Source organism: Suhomyces tanzawaensis (genome assembly GCF_001661415.1).
Source record: "Suhomyces tanzawaensis NRRL Y-17324 unplaced genomic scaffold CANTAscaffold_7, whole genome shotgun sequence".
NCBI classification, from domain to species: domain Eukaryota; kingdom Fungi; phylum Ascomycota; class Pichiomycetes; order Serinales; family Debaryomycetaceae; genus Suhomyces; species Suhomyces tanzawaensis.
The window spans coordinates 672,818-688,372 of NW_017963642.1; the positions used below are offsets into that span (position 1 = coordinate 672,818).

Sequence of the window (15,555 nt, forward strand, 5' to 3'; positions counted from 1 at the left end):
GATTAATCTGGTGTCGGAAACCTTAGTGCTACCTCTTACTCTATTGGATCGTACTTGACCTGAGCTGTCTCTTTCTCAAAGATACCATTCTCGTTGTGGTTCATGTTGCGCAACGGCGCTACCATACCTGTCACGCTAGTTAGTTCTTCGTGTGTTTTCGAGAGAACTACAATATCCAGTAGTACTTCGGGATAAATTGGGCAAAAAGAAAATGAGCATATTAGAGTAAAGATTATAGTTGCAAAACAAATCCTAGCATTTCCAGGTCTAACAAGTTGTAGCCTCATAATCTCTCAATAATTGCTTGAATGCCTAAAGAATAGTACGGCTATCCGTATTTTGAAGTGTGACATTACAGAAGTCCAACAATTATTACTCCAAGCAAACTTTGTTTGTCTCACAAATCATTGGGGACAATTCTTGGTTTCATGATATTACCATAGCTATACTTCCACATGATGTCCGCCCCCTTCCCGGTTTAATACTCAAGCCGTTCTGTCGTTTTGTTTTTTGTCGTCATTTTCATCCATCGCCTCTTCCAAATCTGTGCATCTATCAAATCTCTCCGCACAGATATCAAACTTCATCCAGGACGTCTACTTCTAGTAATACCTGGCATGTTTGCCAAAAGAATCTTCCAAGGGACACGGTCCTTCCATACCGTTCCTCCACTACTCTCCAAGCTCAATGATGTGGGGATCAGCAAGACCAGAAATATCGGGATCATAGCCCACATTGATGCGGGCAAGACTACCACCACCGAGAGAATGCTATTCTACAGTGGGAAAACTAACAGAATTGGCAATGTCGATGAGGGTGATACTGTGACAGACTACCTTGCCTCTGAGAGGCAACGTGGTATCACGATCCAGCTGGCAGCCATCACTATTCCATGGAACAGCCACAAGATCAACATTATAGATACTCCGGGGCACGCAGACTTTACATTCGAGGTCACCAGATCATTGAGAGTCCTTGATGGTGCTGTGACCATCTTGGACGGTGTTGCAGGAGTTGAAGCCCAGACAGAAAAGGTATGGAAACAAGCACAATCATTGAATATTCCCAAGATCGCATACGTCAACAAGATGGACAGACCCGGTGCAGGGTTCAGTAGAACCGTCAAGGAGATCATCCAGAAGCTCCAGACCAGAGTGGTGCTCTGTACTATACCTCATTTTGAGATGTCTACTGACAATGACCCCGTGTTCAAAGGGGTGGTTGACATCATCCACAAGAAGTTATTAAAGTGGGATACGGAAGATCCAACAGGCAAAGATATCTCGGTCATTGATATCGAAACCTTGCCGGAAATCGAAGAAATGGTCCGGAGTTCTCGTGAGTCCATGATTGAAACCTTGGGTGAAGTTGATGAATCCATCATTGATTCTTTCTTAGAGCACGACGAAGACTACATGAGAATTCCAATTCCAATTCTCAACGAAGCTATCAGGAAGGCGACAATCTCGAACTATTTGACTCCTATGTATTGCGGCTCTTCATTCAAGAACATTGGTGTTCAACCTTTGATGGATGCTGTGGTCAACTATTTACCATCGCCTTTGCAGATTACCAAGCCGGAAATCCATTCCACCAGCTCCAAGCTCTTGAAAGTCAAGCACCAAAAGGCCAAGAAGAGTATTACTCAAGTTATGGACGTGCCTGCTACTATGGACGTTACGCGTGGATTAATCATTAATGATAAACCGAACTTGACGGTTGCTTTGGCCTTCAAGGTCATGACTCATGCTACTAAGGGTGTTATGACCTTCTTCAGAGTGTACAGTGGTAAATTAAATTCCAACACTACTGTAACTAATACAAGAACTGGTAAAAAGTTGTTGGTCAAGAAATTGTTATTGATGCACGGAGACGAACCCGAGGAAGTCAAATATATTGGTGCCGGAAACATCGGAGTGATAACAGGTCATGAAGATGATATTATCACCGGTGATACACTAGTCTCTCATGGTCCAGTGAGCAAGAGTTTTACCGAACTCGAATCCAATTTGAAATTGCTTCCTATTGAAATCCCACCACCATTGTTCAATTCTGGTATCGAACCACTCACTGCTGGTGATGAGAAATACATGAATGAATGTATCAAGGGATTAATTAGAGAAGATCCTTCATTGAAGGTGTCGGTAGATGAAGACTTGGGTCAGACAATCCTTAGTGGAATGGGTGAATTGCATTTAGATATCATCAAGGAAAGATTAGTGAATGACATGAAAGCAAAGGTGAGGTTAAGAGATGTGGTCGTCTCTTACAAGGAGTCTCCTACAAAAGCATCGAAGCCTTTGAAAACTGAAGAGGGTAATATATCTATTGAATTGACTATGGATTCCTTCGAAGGAATGGCCTCAGAATCTCTCTACGCCGAAGAGGATGGTGCTATAGTTTTTGAACAAGAGAACAATATAGTGATTTTGGAACCTGCAGCTACTCCGAAACACATGACAGATTCCATCAAAGAAAGACGGTGGAAGTGTGAGCAATCTTTACAAGATCTCCAAGAAACTTTAATTCAGGGTCTTTTGACAGGATTACAGATAGGAGGACCTACTTTTGGATTATCATTACACTCTACCGTTGTTCGGATCACTTCTTGGGACTATCCAGTGGAGGAACCAGGACAAAACTCCTCTGCGTTGTTGGGAGTTGGTAGAAGGGGCGTTTTGGAATACATTGAGGAGAACAAGTCATCTTTTGGAATTCTAGAGCCATACATGGAAACCAAGGTGTATGTCAGCTCGGACACTTTGGGCGAAGTATCCCATGATTTGACACATAGGTGTCAGGCAATCATCACCTCGATTGAAGATGAAACAACCCAGAACCTCGATGCGTTGGCATGGGCCAATGACGAGTCAGAAAGAGTGTTTCTACCACCAGACTACACACTCAAATCTAGAAACTCCTCGCTTGACTTGAGAAACAAGAAGATTATCGTGGCTGAGACACCATTGAGAGAAATGATTGGCTACTTGTCTAGGTTGAGGTCAATCACCCAGGGACGTGGAACCTTTGATATGACATATATTGGTATGAGAAGAGCGATCAGCTCTAGGTTGGATGCCATTTCGACTGAGATGAACATCGTCAACTAAGTAGTGGCTTCTCTTGATTATATGGACATATATGCATAAAGAGCAAATATAGCCTGCAAAATTGTAAATAAAGAACAAAATGTACATAACAACTATTAATTAATTTGAATTCTGGTTACCAATTTTTCATAAGAAAACATATAAAATTTAAATAGCAACTCATTGAAGGTTGAGACGCTTACTTTTAAAGCCAAGCAAGTAGCGAAGTATGTTCAAGAATTCTATACATGCTTGACCAAGATTAGAAATTCGGTAATTTCTTCAAAATTGTTACAATTCTTTTAAATTTTGAATAAAATCGAAATACGTCTAAGAGAAGAAAATAACATTGAAACATGACTTTGGTCCATTAAACAATAGGCACGACAATCCTTAGTCTGACCTTAGGAGGTAGCACTTGTCCTCCATCATGGATTTCAGGGTACGACACGGAGTTGCAGCCATGCACGTGACCAGTGCGGCACGGTTTTTAATCAAACCAAACATTATGTCACCACTACAACTACGGGCACTATGAGCAACGCCGTTGATTCAAGGTCTCCATTGGAACTAGACCGTGAACGTGTGACATGTCTTCTTCTAATCAATACCCAGCTAATGAAGAAAGCGATTAACATCTATCACAATATATTGAGCAACCAACAAGCACTACAACAACTTCCACCACAAGCAAAGCAATCAATGATAGAATCATACCAGAACTGTACCCGAAGAATACATTGCAATTTGACTGTGCTTAGTTATATTCATGAGAAGTATCACACCGATGTAGCTGCACAACAGGCTTCTCAGAATAAAACAACGTTCCCCATCATGATGTCACCACCACAAGACATGCCAGAATTGAACCAGCTATACACAAAGCTCCAGGAATTGTATCCGGATGCCTTCCAGTACTTGAAGATGAAAATTAACCAGATGAAGAAGCAGCAACAAGCACAGTCTCAGCAGTCACCACAGGGTCAGCCCCAACAGATGGGCCAAAGACCGGTTTCTGGCCCAGGGGGAGTGGGAAGCTCTAACCCGATGATGACATCTGGTGCCCAAGTCAACCAGCGACCACCTGGAGGTCCCTCTGGTGGACAAATATCCGGAATGAAAGATTCACAGTTCGATTTCGTTCAGATGGGCGGAATGAATCCCCAAAATTCGAACTTCAATGTCAACAATATACCCCCACAGATCCAAAAGCAACAAATCCAGGGCCAAGCCATATCACCACAGCAGATTCTTCAACAGATGAATGGTGACCAGGGAATGGAATCTAACGATAATAACAGTATGATGGATTTTTTCAATGCTTGATCATCATCACTATGTAATATAACTTATTTAATGGTCCAGCTACGTCGGCCAGGGACCTTCTGACACTGTATAATATTATTAGCCTAATAATACATCTATTCTTAACCTCCTAATTTACAAACCCAGCGATTCTGTGAATCGTATAATTTAATTTCCGGTTATCGCCTTTGACATCTGATCACATTCTTCGAATTGATCATGAACTAGTCCATCATATCCTGGAACTCTTGGTTGATTATGTCACCATAGCCACCAGAATTCCACCCTGGGATCCCGAACCCAGTGTGTGACGTCCCCTGAGACACTCCTTGAGACGTGCTTTGGAAATTCAATCCCAATAGATCACTTTCAGACGCTGTAGGTTTTTTGAATACATCAGCCTTTTCTGTTGTACTTTGCGGAGGTTGGTTTGGATTACCACCTGCAACATTCAACCAAACTGCGTCATTGGTTATTTCATTCCATAACTTTTGCTCTTCATCAAGGTATGTTAACCCTTCGATTCCTGCCAAATCGGAATTTGCGTAAACGTCACCACTGTTACCAGGTCCTGGCACTGAAATATTGTAATTGAAAGATTCATTCGTCAAATTTTCTGTGAAATGTTCCTGAGGAAGAGGGGCACTGTCTTGCCTTTGGAAATCCATTTGCCTTAAGGATTGAACTGGATTCATTGATCTGTTTAACTCATTGTCCAACAGGCTCAAATGTTCATTGTTGATATTCGAATTGGTCATCTGATTGACCTGATTGATATGATCGTTAAACTGGTCCTTCAAAAACGTATCCTCTGAGATTTCTTGATCTTTGTAATCATCATCATGTTTCACTAGTAACTCGTTCATAACTCCATTAAAGTCTAGAACTCGGATGAGTTTTAGTAATTGTGCTCTTCTCAATGCAGCCGGGTAGTTTCCTAATCGTTTCATTTTCGTAAAAATGGTTAAAGCATGATCTAAATGCTCCTTAGTGGCCTCATGGACACCGAATGAAGCATTAAATAGGATCAAAGTCGACGCTGAAGTGAACAAGTATTCTCTATCCATCCACCCAAATAATGCAACCATGTTTTCTGGTAGCAATGCCCATATTGACTTGATAGTGTTGATTGATGCTTGGAAAGACGCATTTAATAATGTGAGGACATTCTTAGAATATTTGGTCAAATCCACATACTTGTTTGTTGAATTTTGAGCTTGTAACTCCTTCAATTTCTTGGTAGCAAAGTGGAATAACAATGGTCTGACTGCAAGATTCATACCTTGGAAATATTCAGTCATTAGATTGACTATTAATCTGGTAACTCTGAAATTATCACCTGACATGTCAACCTTCAAAAACTCTGGTAAGGCATTCTTCCATGCTATCAACTTATGAACTAAGTCAGACACAACCGGTAAAATATTGAAAGTTGGTTGCTTCGTATATAAAGATGATAAGATGATAGCATTAATCTGAGTGATAGTGACACAGTTATTAATATACTCAGCTGATGGGAAGATGTAGTATCCTCTGACATCATTTTCGTCCTTTGGAAAATCACTTAAATCAATACTAAAGTCAATAGGCAATTCTGTCGAGACACTATCATCTGCAAAACTCAATGGAAGACCAGCTTTTGACGAAAGCATTCTTTCATACATGTAGACCGTCCACCAAATTCTTCGTCTATGCTCCAACTCGAAACGATTCAAATTTTCCTTGTCTGCATCAACATGCCAACCAAGAATTAAAGTTGATCTAAGGGCCAACCCAAAATAGAAGTAAGACGCGATGGTGCAGTCTGCAACTTGGAGGTAGAAGGCGTATAACAACATCACTTCTATACCACCATCTTTGGAGACATTGTCGATCGCACCAGATGCAAACAATCCTGTAAAAAGTTCGGATGATTGATAAAAAAATCCCGAGCCGGGCAAGGTATCCCTTTTCTCTTTCTTTTCCTTTGGTTTGGATTTTCTGCTATCTGGAGCATGAACATTTCTTTGTTTTTTAATGTGAGTGTCAGATTCAGTGCCCAAGTACATTTCACCAATGGCAAAAATTAGAAGAATCTTACAGAACCAGATGGTCTCAAGGATTGTGTCATCATCGGCGTCCTTTTTGATTGAGTTTTCGTCTCTTGCCGGCCCCTTGTTGGCCGAAATATTTCTCTTGAAGATCTTTTTGTTGTCTTGGGTATTTCCTGAGTACAAATTCATCAAGAATCGCTTGACCAACCCTTCGTTGAAAAAGTAAAAGCACCCATCATTGTAGTTGACAAAGGTGTCTACCAACAACATTGCGTAGGAATATGAAGGGAGAGTGAAGTTGATGGACAACCCAGGGCGGGTGTTAGTTTTTGCAAGGGTAATCTTGTAGGCATTTCCTTCCTTCTCCAAGATCTCTGTTTCTCGTTTCACGGGAGTCATTTCATGTTGGGTGTCTATGTTGGTCTTAGGGGTGCCGAGACTTCCTGGGGACGACGTGGCGGAGGTGGAGCAGCCGTTGGACAAGAGAGATGCTGACAGGAACGAGGGAACCATGTTCTGGATCTCCAAACCGAAGAGGGTCATGGAGGACGAACCCACGTAGACCTTCTCGCCGGTTCGGGATTGGATGAGTCGCCCGTGCTTATCCAAGGAAGGCTGGATGACCTCGGTGGAGTTTGTGTCGGGGTTTGTGGACGAGCTGAAGCGCGGAGGCTCGCTGGAGTACCTGGCGTTGTTGGCAAACGTGTTGGGCTGGACCAGGGGTGGCGGATGGTGGGGCGACTTGGTCTTCTCCTCCTTGAGCAGGTTTCTCAACAACGCGTTGTCCTTCTTGAGGCGCGCGATGTCGTCGTGGAGCTTGGAGAGGTACTTCATCGACACCACGATCTTCTTGTCGGCCTCCACGTACTCGCACTTGGTCTTGGCCAACTGGCACTTCTTGCAGGGGTCGCCTCCAGGACAGCGGATGTGTCTTGCTCGGCAGCGGATGCAAGCCAAACTGGTACGCTTGGGCTTGTTGGAGCCAGACGCCGTGCGGGTGCCGTTTTCGGAGGGGTTCATCTCCTCATCCTTCAACATCTCCCCATCAGGGGCACCGTCCGGCGAGTTGTTGGCACTGAGGAAGGTGTGAGAAATGGCCTCCTCGGTAGTATCATTCTCGGGCTTGATCGTGCCGCCTCTCATAGTGGGGTGTAGTGGTCCGTGGTGGGTGCAATCGAGTAGGAACTGGGCCATCAAACTGTTGATCGCTCGCTACCGTTAGCCTCGCTAGTTGGTGTGCCGTCCTGTATATACATCTGTCATAGGTGCACGCTATCGGTGGGAGATTGGGGCCCAGTAGTGCAGCGCCAGAAGAGTGCCAAAAGAGTGTAGCCACTACTAGAAGAGTGTAGCTGCCACAGCTAGAAGAGTGTAGCCGCCACCTCCAGAAATACAATACCCAACGGCCTGGCTGGAAGTGTCACAGTACAATGAGCAACCACCACGGCATACGACGGCTCCCAGTTGAGCTCTTGGAGCGCATCTTCGATATCCTTCTGGCCAACTTCGTATACCAAAAGCTCATCGATCCGTACCCTTGTGGGCTGTGGAACGAGATCCAACAATTGGCCTACAGGTGGATATTTTCCAACCCGTTCTTGGTCCGCAACTACCATAAAACAAGAGGCTTTGACCACTCGAAACTCTACTACCAAAAGAGCGACGTGGACAACGCCTTCTTGGTGCAGGGTTTCGACCTCGCTTACCGGCTCTTGCGCCAGTTGACCTCTTACAACCTCGAAACCGCCAACCACGTCTTCCCTCGCGAGATGGGCATGCTCTTTCGATTTACGGACGATCCCGGTCTAGTTGACGAAATCACTAGCTTTGCCAAAGTGCTAGAGCTCTTGTCGTTCGACCATTACCAAGACAGTGTCACTCCAAAAATATGCTTCCAATTGGTGTACGATATCACCATGACTCCTGAGTTGATGCTCCTCAATCTGAAGCTAGTCCAAAGGATTGAGGCCCTTGGTGACAAGACTCAGAAATTGCTCAGCGTCAACAGGTTTAACTCACAAAGCCAGGCAAACAATCTCCATCCTTTCCATGCTTCTATGTCCGAGAACCTCGAGGAGTTATACTTGTGGAATAATTCCATAACTGACTACTCCATTAAGCAATATCTTCGCACGTCACCCCCAGTACTAAAGGTCTTAGATCTCACAGCAAATACAATCATGTCCTTGAAAGAATTGGTGCTCCCTCCGTCGTTAGAAAAGTTTCTGGTTGGTGCCAATAATCTAAAAAGCCTCGAAGGCCCCAATTATCATGAGTGCACAAAGTTGCACACGATAGATGCTTCCATCAATACCATTTCAAGCCTTCAAAATATCAAATTTCCCCTTGCTCTCAGGACGCTTCGAATTTCGTACAACGAAGTGTTCAGAATTGATCAAGAGCAGATACCCACAAACATCGAGGTATTGGAGCTCTCGAGAAACTTGATCAAATACTTCGACGATTACTTTGTATTGCCATCTACAGTGCGAGAATTGCATCTCAATGCTAATGGACTTTACTCGTTTCCAAATGACTTTTTTGCGTTGACAACCCAGTTACGGATTTTGGATATATCAGACAATAAGATTGATGATTTAGATGAGCTAGGAGAGTTACCCATGTCAATCCAAGAGCTTACATTGGACAACAACGAGATTGATTACAGTAATTATTCCAACATTCTCACCCCAAACCTAAAAAAACTTTCCATGAACTCGACCGGTTTGGTTGAGGTTTCAGACCTCGAGTTTCCCAGCAAATTGGAGATCTTAAACCTTGCAAACAACGAAATTAGCATATTTAAGCATCTTCAATTCACCAGCGAACTTAAGAGATTGGATCTCAGTGAAAATAAATTGACCACATTCAATCTTCCTCAAGATAATATAAACATACCACCAAGTCTTGAATATCTTGACTTGAGTCACAACCCCTTTGGTAATTTTGAGAGCATGAAACTACCCCCAAAATTGACCAACTTGCTCCTCAAAGACATTGCATTGGGTCAACTCACTAATGAACTCATATCGAAACTACCAGATACGTTACAGGAACTTCGATTAGACCATACTGCCTGGCTGCACGACAAGTCCGAAAACCCTAGTCTGTTAGATTTATCGCTCGATTTCAGATCTCTACTACCATGCCTTCGTACACTTTCCTTGACGAAAAATAAGATTACCCTGATCAAAGATACTACATATCCCAGCAGCTTATCATTTCTATCCTATGAACACAATAATATCACCAAGATTGAGCTTGATAATGTTCCAACTGGTATAAAACATTTGCAACTCAATGACAATTGGTTTCATTTCCAGGAGGTGAGAGGAAGTATGATATTGTACACCTGGGAATGCGAAACTGGCGAGCGCGTCGAAGTAAGTAAGTTGCCGTACTTCCCATATATTTCCTACTTCGGGTTATGCGGTAATCAAACTGAGCTAATGAGACTGGGAATTATGTACAAATGAGAGTCGAAGTTTGCGATTTGTGGTGACAAATCAACCTGGCAAGAGTGGATGACCTTTTAAGGACAATAATGCTACACTAAGACTAAGAGCCAATTGAATACTACATATATTTTGTTGGCGTAAGTATTACCTATTAGCATAGTGATAAACAATCAAGACTACTACGTGAAAAATATCTATTTGAAAAATTGAGTAACCACTACTGCGAATTTAATAGTATTCTATGAGAGCAAAGAATTATTTTGTAAAGGGCTTAATTTACCCAAAGAAGAAAATAAACATCCACATTATGGAGGGCAAGAAATTGTGGGCCAATAAACCAAGCAATAATTTGCACCCAATTGGGCGAGGAAATGTGGGCCAACCAAACACTAATTGCACCAAACTAGGTCATAAAGATTTTCGAGGAAAGTCGCAGACTTCCCAGAGCCAAACTTTGGGATTTTGGGGTATGGACCACTTGTAGGGTTTGTGGCCACCCACCAAGGCTACAGGTATCCGTTGGACACTACACTATTGATTCTGATAAAACATTCATTGGAAGAAAAACCCAAAACCAGAAACCTTAACGAAGAAGAAGAATAACCAAAATCCAGACATATACCTTTTGGGATCATAAGAAGAAAACCAATATCCAGAGATTTACCTTTTAGGGTCGTAAGTAAAATTCAACAGTGTCATCACGCTGAATAAGACTTTTAGTTAGCTAAGACGTTAGCCTTGGATTGTCCAACAAAGTTACCAGCTGGGTCGTAAGAGCAGATAACGTACTTACCCCAGTTTTGAGCGGAGCAGTCCTTGTAGGCACATCCGAGCTTGGTGGTGGATTTCCAGACAACTTGGGTGAAGTGGTCGTAGGTGGAGGCAGCAGAGTAGTCGTAAGACTTACCTTCGTCGTACCAAGCTTCCAAGGCAGACTCACCGGTCAGGTAGCCGACGGCCAAGTTTTCACCAAACTTACCACCAGAGTGGGTCAAGCCACCGGAACAGTCGTACTTGTCAGCGTAGGCTTGGGCGTACTTGTAGACCTCTTGGTCCCAAGACAAGTCTGGGGCAGAGTGCTGGGCTCTGACCTTGTTGTGGGCGTCCAAGATGGACTTGGCAAAGTCTTGGTCGAGGTTGGACGACTTGGAGATGTCAGCATAGATGCCGGAGCCGGAGTTGGAGCCGGAAGATGGAGCAGCAGAAGAGGATGGGGCTGCAGATGGAGCTGGCGAGGCAGCAGTCACGAGGGTGGTGGGGGTGAAGGCTGGAGAAGAAGCAGCCTTTTGGGTCTCGACAGACTCGGCAGCAGCTTGGTTGTTGGCCTTGGCTTCGTAGGTGTTGGCAGACTCGATGATGGTGGTTGCGAACTGAGCAGCGGCTTGGGTTTGGGTAGGGGCAGCTTCACCTCCATAGAGGGTGGTGAGGTGGGTCTGGGTGACGTAGACGGTCTTGGCCGAGGCGGCAGACAAGATGGATAAAGCGGTGGCTAAGGTCAAGAACTTCATGGTAGCGATAGGGGGGGTTTAAAGGAGTGTAAGGAGCGTAAGGAGCGTAAGGAGCGACTGTGGTAGTAAGACTAAGGAGTGACTGTGTCTGCGACAATGAACAAAAGTGAAGGAGCGGATGGGTCAATATATATGCTTGGAAACTGGCACGGGGCACAGGTGCCAGGTCCAAGGCACAAAATTGTCAGTTCAAACATCACATAACCGTGATGCATTGGGGAAGGCCCCAAAGGAGACACGACATTTCGCAATATTTCAAAACACCCACCGTGTTTGTTTACCCCAATGTGGCCCTGGCAGGAGAAAAATGGGGACGCGGTGGCCATTTAGCCTGCATGGGGCCGCAGGGGTTAGTTTTTAGGCGCGCGCTCGCAACCTGGCGGCGCCCACCAGCATCCACCCACGTCGTGGGCAGGAATGCTGGTGTCGTCAATGTACCTCATTAATCAACCGAATAAGCTATAGACTAGGGGGACCATCGTGTCGAGATTAGGTTTGACATTCCCACCGACAGGTACATTACGTCCGACTCCCTTGCAAACGGGCCGTTGGCGTCGCCACATTCCTGGACCCCAACCTCGAGACTGTCATGTTTCGCAATCATTCTGACCTCTGTGTGGATATGGAATTCGGTTCGCTAGACGAGTGCGGCATGCCCCAGTCCTGATCCAACATTCCCACGTCCCACCAGCCCTTGGAGGTCGGAGCTGGAAATTGCTACACTGAAAAGGGGCACTTCTAACGTACATTTCTCTACCAGTTTGCCAGAGCTGTGGACTCCACCGATTGGGTATTGTCCGTTCTCGTAGTTTTCTGTCTGGTTTGGGCCCACCACCAGCAATCTCCGCCTCATCCCGACAATTCTGTGCCCACATCCTGGCAATTTACCCTATTGGAGTGGGCCGATGAGGCCATGGCAGCTCTGTGCCTTCCACACTCGGGAAATTCTATTGTTGGCACATGTGCCCAGTGCGCATTGGAACACTGACTAGAACGCCTTCTGGAACACTTGTGTCCAAATGTCGCAGATGCCGCAACCGAGCCCATGCTATTATCCCTGGCAAGGCCCTTGACACCGATCAACCAGCGTCGCAATTCCCGCTTTCTACATACACGGCTGATTCCATACCGCGGAAGAGCCCAGTGCCAGGTCTTGAAACAGTCTATTCACCCCTATCCCTTGTCGAATTAGCACCCGGGGCCTGTGGTGGACTGCTCATGTCCAATTTAACCAATGCGGTACTTGCTTCACTGGCAGAAATTACCACATCCAATTAATAGTCTCCCAAATCTGGATAGTACACCTCGTAGCCGTTGTCTCCATCTTCCACATACGCAGCCCACTTCTCTAAAAACCCGAAGCCACTCTGGCCAATAACCTCTATGTTCCCAACCACACACAATTGGCGTTTGGGGCGGGTCATTGCAACATTCAATCTTCTTTCGTCCCGTAAAAATCCAACCTCAAACGCGTCGTTTGATCGCACGAGGGATATGATGATAATCTCCTTTTCTCGTCCTTGAAACCCATCCACGGTCGAGACTTCGATTCTAGAATACGCCGATGCTTCATGTTGGAGTGCTTTCTTGACAATATTGACCTGGGCACTGTAGGGTGATATCACACCGATATGTTCTGGGGCCACTCCATACCCCAATAGTTTTTTTAAATGCTTCACAACCAATAGAGCCTCCATTTCGTTGTATTTGGACCCAGCCTCAACTAAGCCCCCAGATCTTGCCCCTGCGTTCTTGTCGTCATCCTCTCCACTAGTCCTTTCTGGAAAGTCGCCCCCTTGTGTATCGTACCACACACAAGTAGCAAGTGTATCATCGTTCTCATCAATGTTGGGTAAATCTGTAAGCTTGATGTTTCTAACCGATTCATGTGCTTTAAGTTTTCCTTCATACAACTCCAAAGATGGGAATTTCATGATTGCTTCATTCATGCGGTATTGTGTGTCCAAAAGCTTTTTGAACTTGTCACCTTCATGATCCCTAACCAATCTGTCAAACAATGTTAATTCCAAGTTAGCTGTATTAGCTTCAGGCTCTTTTTGTTTGGAGATATTGTCCAAGCTCAAGTTACCTAAAAGTCTTTCCACCTCTTCTTTAGATTTGATTGTTGGAGGCAATTGCTTGTTATCTCCAGCGATAACTAACCGTTTGAAGCCAATGTGATTTACCAACGGAATCCAGCACTGAGGTTCCAACGACTGCGAAACCTCATCGATTATAATAGTGTCAAACAACGGGTTTTCATGATTGAAATTCAAGGAATCTTCTTTGTACAAAGATGTCAATTCGTATGATCCTGCTCCATGAAGTGTTGATAAAACCACACGAGAATTCACTAAAATGTCTTGCACGATTTTCTTTTCCCTGATTCTTAACTCCTTCTTGAATTGCTTTAATTCACCCCAAAGTACCCTTCTCTCTGAATATCTCTTGCATTTCTTAATTTTTCCAAGGGTTTCACCGATATCCTTTTCTATGTCTCTTAAAATTGACTTGTTGTCACTGGGGTCAGCTCCAAAACTGGTTTTTGATAGAATATCCAAAGAGTGCTGGAGATTGTTGGCTAATAATCTAGCAGGATGGCCAATTCTTATGAGCTTATCCGCTGAACTTTTAGTAGCTTTCTTAGTCGATCTTTTCTTTTTTGTACCAGAATCATCGGGTGAATCGCCAACGAATATTGGAGACAAGCGTTCCAAAATTGTATCCACAGAAATATTGGATGGCCCACAGACTAAAACCCTTTCTCCATGGTTAAAAGTTAGCTGCTTGATGAGCTCAATCAATGTATATGTTTTTCCTGTTCCTGGAGGACCATGAATAATAGTTATTGGTGAATCATGTATGGCAAAATTGATAGCATTCTTTTGCGACTCATTCAAGTTGGAGTCAAAGAAACTCTTGACATTTGCGTTGGAGCCCCTTGGAACGTACTTGGTTTGGCCCAATAATAGCTTAACGATATCATTATTGTGATTGTTGTCTAGCTCAGCCAACTTGTTCAATGTGGAGATCATTCTCTTGTAGGTAATGCTGTTAGAGAGTTTTACTATCCACATTCTTACTCCATCGTTGGAGGTATTATTGTATAGGTTCATAACTTTGTCTTCTGTTGAGTCTTCTTCTATCGAGATAGTAATCGATTGCGACGAAGTCTTGATGACTACCGCATCAAGAGACTCATCCTCTGGACTGGCTCCTTTGGATGAATTTTCTTGAGCTTTCTTGGATTTTAAAGATTCAGCACTACTCATTTTGTCTAGCTTTACAATATCTCCGACTCTCAAAGACCCGAGCTGTATGTCATCATTGTTCTTCAATGCCGGATCAACAACCAATTCGAGCAAAGTCTTTCCACCCAAACCGGTCTTCACGTTGTCTACTACTAAATTGACCACCGCCAACCCAAACTGAGCCAACTTCTTTGAGGAAAATGATTCGAGGTATGAATTCGTCAAAAGAACGTCGGACTTTTGCTCCAAGTTTACTGCATTCTTCAACTTTTCAATGAAACCAATGGATTCGCTCATGTTTAGCTACAGGCGTTAGTATTATGTGTCATTGTAAGTATCCGTTTTTCAAGAATAGATGTGGGACAGCGATCTACTCTATGCATCTTGATACGTGGAGAATTGCTTTTTGATCTCACTGATTGATTGCTCACACTGGAGATGAGAATCGGATGAAAAGATCAGTTTATACATTGTACGATTGTATCGTACTTAACATACTGTTAAAGTAATGGTGGAATTCACCTGTTTGATGATTCTGTACAGTTTTGATCCCATTGCGCACGACTAACATAAGCATTACTATTTCCAAATAAGATATCAGGTCTGTAAAAAGTATTTGTCCAGTAGAACCTGAAAAAAGACACTACTAGTTCCTAAAGAGTCGACTAAATCTTCTAGTTAGCTTTGACATGCCAAAGACGAAAGGGATATACGCTGGGAATGTTGTGGCTGCGAGAATATTGGAATATATGTATTGGGACCTCGTTTTCCAGAATTACCCGAGTAAATGGTTCATATGGCCCTAGGCTCACTTAGCAATGAAAATTACTACCAGGTGGTGGGGAAAATTCCCAAATAGCAGTTTGGTTGGTGAGAGAATCTTCGTAAATAGTAGTCGATATTATGATGGG

The 15,555-nt window shown here is 43.9% G+C and overlaps 7 protein-coding genes across 7 annotated transcripts; 4 read left to right on the forward strand and 3 right to left on the reverse strand.

Annotated features, from left to right (window-relative positions):
- Window positions 1-585: 585 nt before the first annotated feature.
- MEF2 (Mef2p) lies at window positions 586-3,225 on the forward strand. The gene has a single exon (XM_020208060.1). It carries the CDS (start codon window positions 618-620, stop codon window positions 3,108-3,110), a length of 2,493 nt encoding a protein of 830 aa, XP_020062605.1. The 5' UTR covers window positions 586-617; the 3' UTR covers window positions 3,111-3,225.
- A 393-nt stretch (window positions 3,226-3,618) lies between these two features.
- Window positions 3,619-4,526, forward strand: CANTADRAFT_27285 (uncharacterized protein). The gene has a single exon (XM_020208061.1). The coding sequence runs from the start codon at window positions 3,624-3,626 to the stop codon at window positions 4,413-4,415; it is 792 nt and encodes a 263-aa protein (XP_020062606.1). The 5' UTR covers window positions 3,619-3,623; the 3' UTR covers window positions 4,416-4,526.
- A 92-nt stretch (window positions 4,527-4,618) lies between these two features.
- PUT3 (Put3p) lies at window positions 4,619-7,459 on the reverse strand (the record flags this gene model as incomplete). Its single annotated transcript, XM_020208652.2, has 1 exon — window positions 4,619-7,459. A coding segment is annotated over one exon (2,841 nt), but the record flags the coding sequence as incomplete, so codon positions are not given.
- Window positions 7,460-7,712: 253 nt separating this feature from the next.
- CANTADRAFT_70778 (L domain-like protein) lies at window positions 7,713-9,903 on the forward strand (the record flags this gene model as incomplete). The annotated part of the gene is made up of 2 exons (XM_020211052.1): window positions 7,713-9,753; window positions 9,802-9,903. Exons 1-2 carry the CDS (start codon window positions 7,858-7,860, stop codon window positions 9,901-9,903), a joined length of 1,998 nt encoding a protein of 665 aa, XP_020062608.1. The 5' UTR covers window positions 7,713-7,857.
- Window positions 9,904-10,610: 707 nt separating this feature from the next.
- Window positions 10,611-11,021, reverse strand: CANTADRAFT_37554 (CAP domain-containing protein; the record flags this gene model as incomplete). Its single annotated transcript, XM_020208725.1, has 1 exon — window positions 10,611-11,021. A coding segment is annotated over one exon (411 nt), but the record flags the coding sequence as incomplete, so codon positions are not given.
- A 477-nt stretch (window positions 11,022-11,498) lies between these two features.
- On the forward strand, window positions 11,499-11,910 carry CANTADRAFT_312365 (uncharacterized protein). Its single transcript, XM_020208387.1, has one exon. The coding sequence runs from the start codon at window positions 11,603-11,605 to the stop codon at window positions 11,837-11,839; it is 237 nt and encodes a 78-aa protein (XP_020062610.1). The 5' UTR covers window positions 11,499-11,602; the 3' UTR covers window positions 11,840-11,910.
- A 757-nt stretch (window positions 11,911-12,667) lies between these two features.
- CANTADRAFT_56193 (ATP-dependent 5'-3' DNA helicase) lies at window positions 12,668-14,941 on the reverse strand (the record flags this gene model as incomplete). Its single annotated transcript, XM_020210560.1, has 2 exons — window positions 12,668-14,008; window positions 14,087-14,941. The coding sequence occupies 2 exons, from the start codon at window positions 14,939-14,941 to the stop codon at window positions 12,668-12,670; spliced, it is 2,196 nt and encodes a 731-aa protein (XP_020062611.1).
- Between the last annotated feature and the right edge of the window lie 614 nt (window positions 14,942-15,555).